Genomic DNA, 2359 nt, shown 5'->3' with positions numbered 1-2359 from the left:
GTTTGCTTTACCCGGATGGTAACTTATGGTCAAGTCATAGTCCTTCAGAAGTTCGATCCATCGCTGTTGCCTCATATTCAGTTCCTTTTGGGTGAAAAAGTATTTGAGGCTCTGATGGTCTGTGAAAATTTCACATTTAGCACCATAAATATAGTGCCTCCAAATCTTTAAGACGAAGACAACCGCTGCTAGTTCCAGATCATGAGTAGGGTAGTTCTGCTCGTGCGGTTTCAACTGCCTTGATGCGTAGGCGATCACTCTTCCCTTTTGCATGAGTACGCATCCTAGATCGTCCTTAGAGGCGTCACTGTAGATAGTGAAATATATATCCTCCGCGGGCAGGATCAACACTGGCGTGGACGCGAGTTTCTCTTTCAATGTCTAGAAACTCTTCTCACAATCCTCATTCTAGATGAATTTAGAATTTTTCTGTGTGAGTTTGGTCAGTGGCATAGCTATCGAGGAAACCCCTCGACAAACTTCCGGTAGTAACCTGCCAATCCAAGAAAGCTTCTGATGTCGGTGGCGTTCTTAGGTCTCGGCCACTCGATTATTGCCTCTACTTTTCTTGGATCCATTGACACTCCTTCTCTCGAGATTACGTGTCCTAGAAATGACACACTCCTTAGCCAGAATTCACACTTGCTGAACTTAGCATAGATCTTATTCTCTCTTAAGGTCTGCAGAGCAAGGTGAAGGCGCTCTTCATGGCTCGTCTCGTCAGGAGAATAGACTAGGATATCGTCAATGAATACCACTATGCTTTGATCCAGGAATGGCTTGAATACTCTGTTCATCAGATCCATGAATGCTGCCGGTGCGTTGGTCAGACAAAGGCATCACTGTGAATTAATAATGCCCATATCTGGTTCGAAAGGTTGTCTTGGGGATATCTTCAGCCCTGACCTTCAACTGGTGATAACCTGTCCTCAGATCTAGTTTAGAAAAGACAGAGGCTCCTTTAAGCTGATCAAACAGGTCGTCTATCCGAGGTAGAGGCTACCTGTTCTTGATTGTGATCTTGTTCAATTCTCTGTAGTCGATGCACAATCTCATACTCCCGTCTTTCTTCTTCACGAAGAGTACTGGAGCTCCCCAGGGGGAGACACTCGGTCGAATTTGCCTTTTATCTAGCAAATCTTGGAGTTGTTATTTTAGCTCCTTGAGTTCGGCTGATGCCATTCTATAAGGTGCTTTAGAGATTGGAGCAGCACCGGGAACCAGATTGATCTTGAACTCCACTTCGCGGTTCGGGACCGTCCCAGAGAGTTCTTCTGGAAAAAAATCTGGGAACTCTCTCACTATCAGGATGTCCTCCAGTTTCAGTTCGAATTCTTCTCTTACTTCACCGACCATTGCTAGGTAGATGTCTTCTCCGGATTTCATTGCTCTCCAAGCTTGAGATACGGAAAGTAGTGATTTACGTTCCTTGGATTTACCTTGGTACATGACTCCCTCTTGATTCTGAGTTATGAGTTTGACTTTCTTCCCCTTACAATCTACTATCGCATTGTTTCTTGCTAACCAATCCATTCCTAAGATGATGTCGAAATCGAAAATGATCAACTGTATGAAGTCGGCGCTAAAAGTCTGATCACTAATACTGGTTTTAAAATCTCTGTAAATTTCGTGATTTTCAATGGCCCTACTTGTTGGTGTGGCTATTCGAAAGGGCTCATTTAGTTTCTCGGGCTTACATCCTAACTTCTTAGCAAATCTCCTACACATAAAAGAATGTGTAGCACCACAGTCAAATAACACATAAGCAGGAACTTGCTGAATAAATATGGTACCTGACACGACATCGTTCGCGTCGTCTGCCTCCTCTTGCGTGATGGCAAACACCCTGGAATTCGGTTTGTTCTCACGTGGCTTATTGGCATTCACCCCTGAGTTTGACCTGTCTCCTTTACCCGGTCCAGTTGTCCTGTTGGTGGCGTCTTGACATTTTGCCATACGGTGTCCTGGATTCCCCCATCCAAAGCAGACACCGGTCGCTCTACGACACTCTCCCAGGTGTCGTAAGTGGCACGTTGGGCAAGGATTAATGGCTTGATAGTTTGTGGCAGGCGGAGGCCCTTTTGATAGTCCACCAGACTGGTTAGACCTCTTGAAAGTCTGACTGTTCTGTGGGGATTGACTACTCATAGGCCTCTTATTCTTAAATTCCTTTTCCCTACGTTGGATAACAGTTTCAGCTCGGATAGCTGCGCCCATCAGGTCTGAAAAATTCGCCGGTTGGTAGACTGCTAGGGCTGATTGGTTCCTGCTGTTCAACCCCTTCTTAAAGCGGTGCAATTTCAGAACTTCATCCGCCATGATTGCCGGAGCATAAGATCCTAAGGCGTTTAACTGGGAG

At 45.4% G+C, this 2359-nt stretch overlaps 1 protein-coding gene across 1 annotated transcript; it reads right to left on the bottom strand.

Moving 5' to 3' along the window:
• Positions 1-455: 455 nt before the first annotated feature.
• LOC140815625 (uncharacterized mitochondrial protein AtMg00860-like) lies at positions 456-806 on the bottom strand. The gene has a single exon (XM_073174701.1). The coding sequence runs from the start codon at positions 804-806 to the stop codon at positions 456-458; it is 351 nt and encodes a 116-aa protein (XP_073030802.1).
• Between the last annotated feature and the right edge of the window lie 1553 nt (positions 807-2359).

This window comes from Primulina eburnea, chromosome 15, assembly GCF_022965805.1.
Source record: "Primulina eburnea isolate SZY01 chromosome 15, ASM2296580v1, whole genome shotgun sequence".
Classification (NCBI taxonomy): Eukaryota; Viridiplantae; Streptophyta; class Magnoliopsida; order Lamiales; family Gesneriaceae; genus Primulina; species Primulina eburnea.
This window is presented reverse-complemented; position numbering and strand designations above follow the sequence as displayed.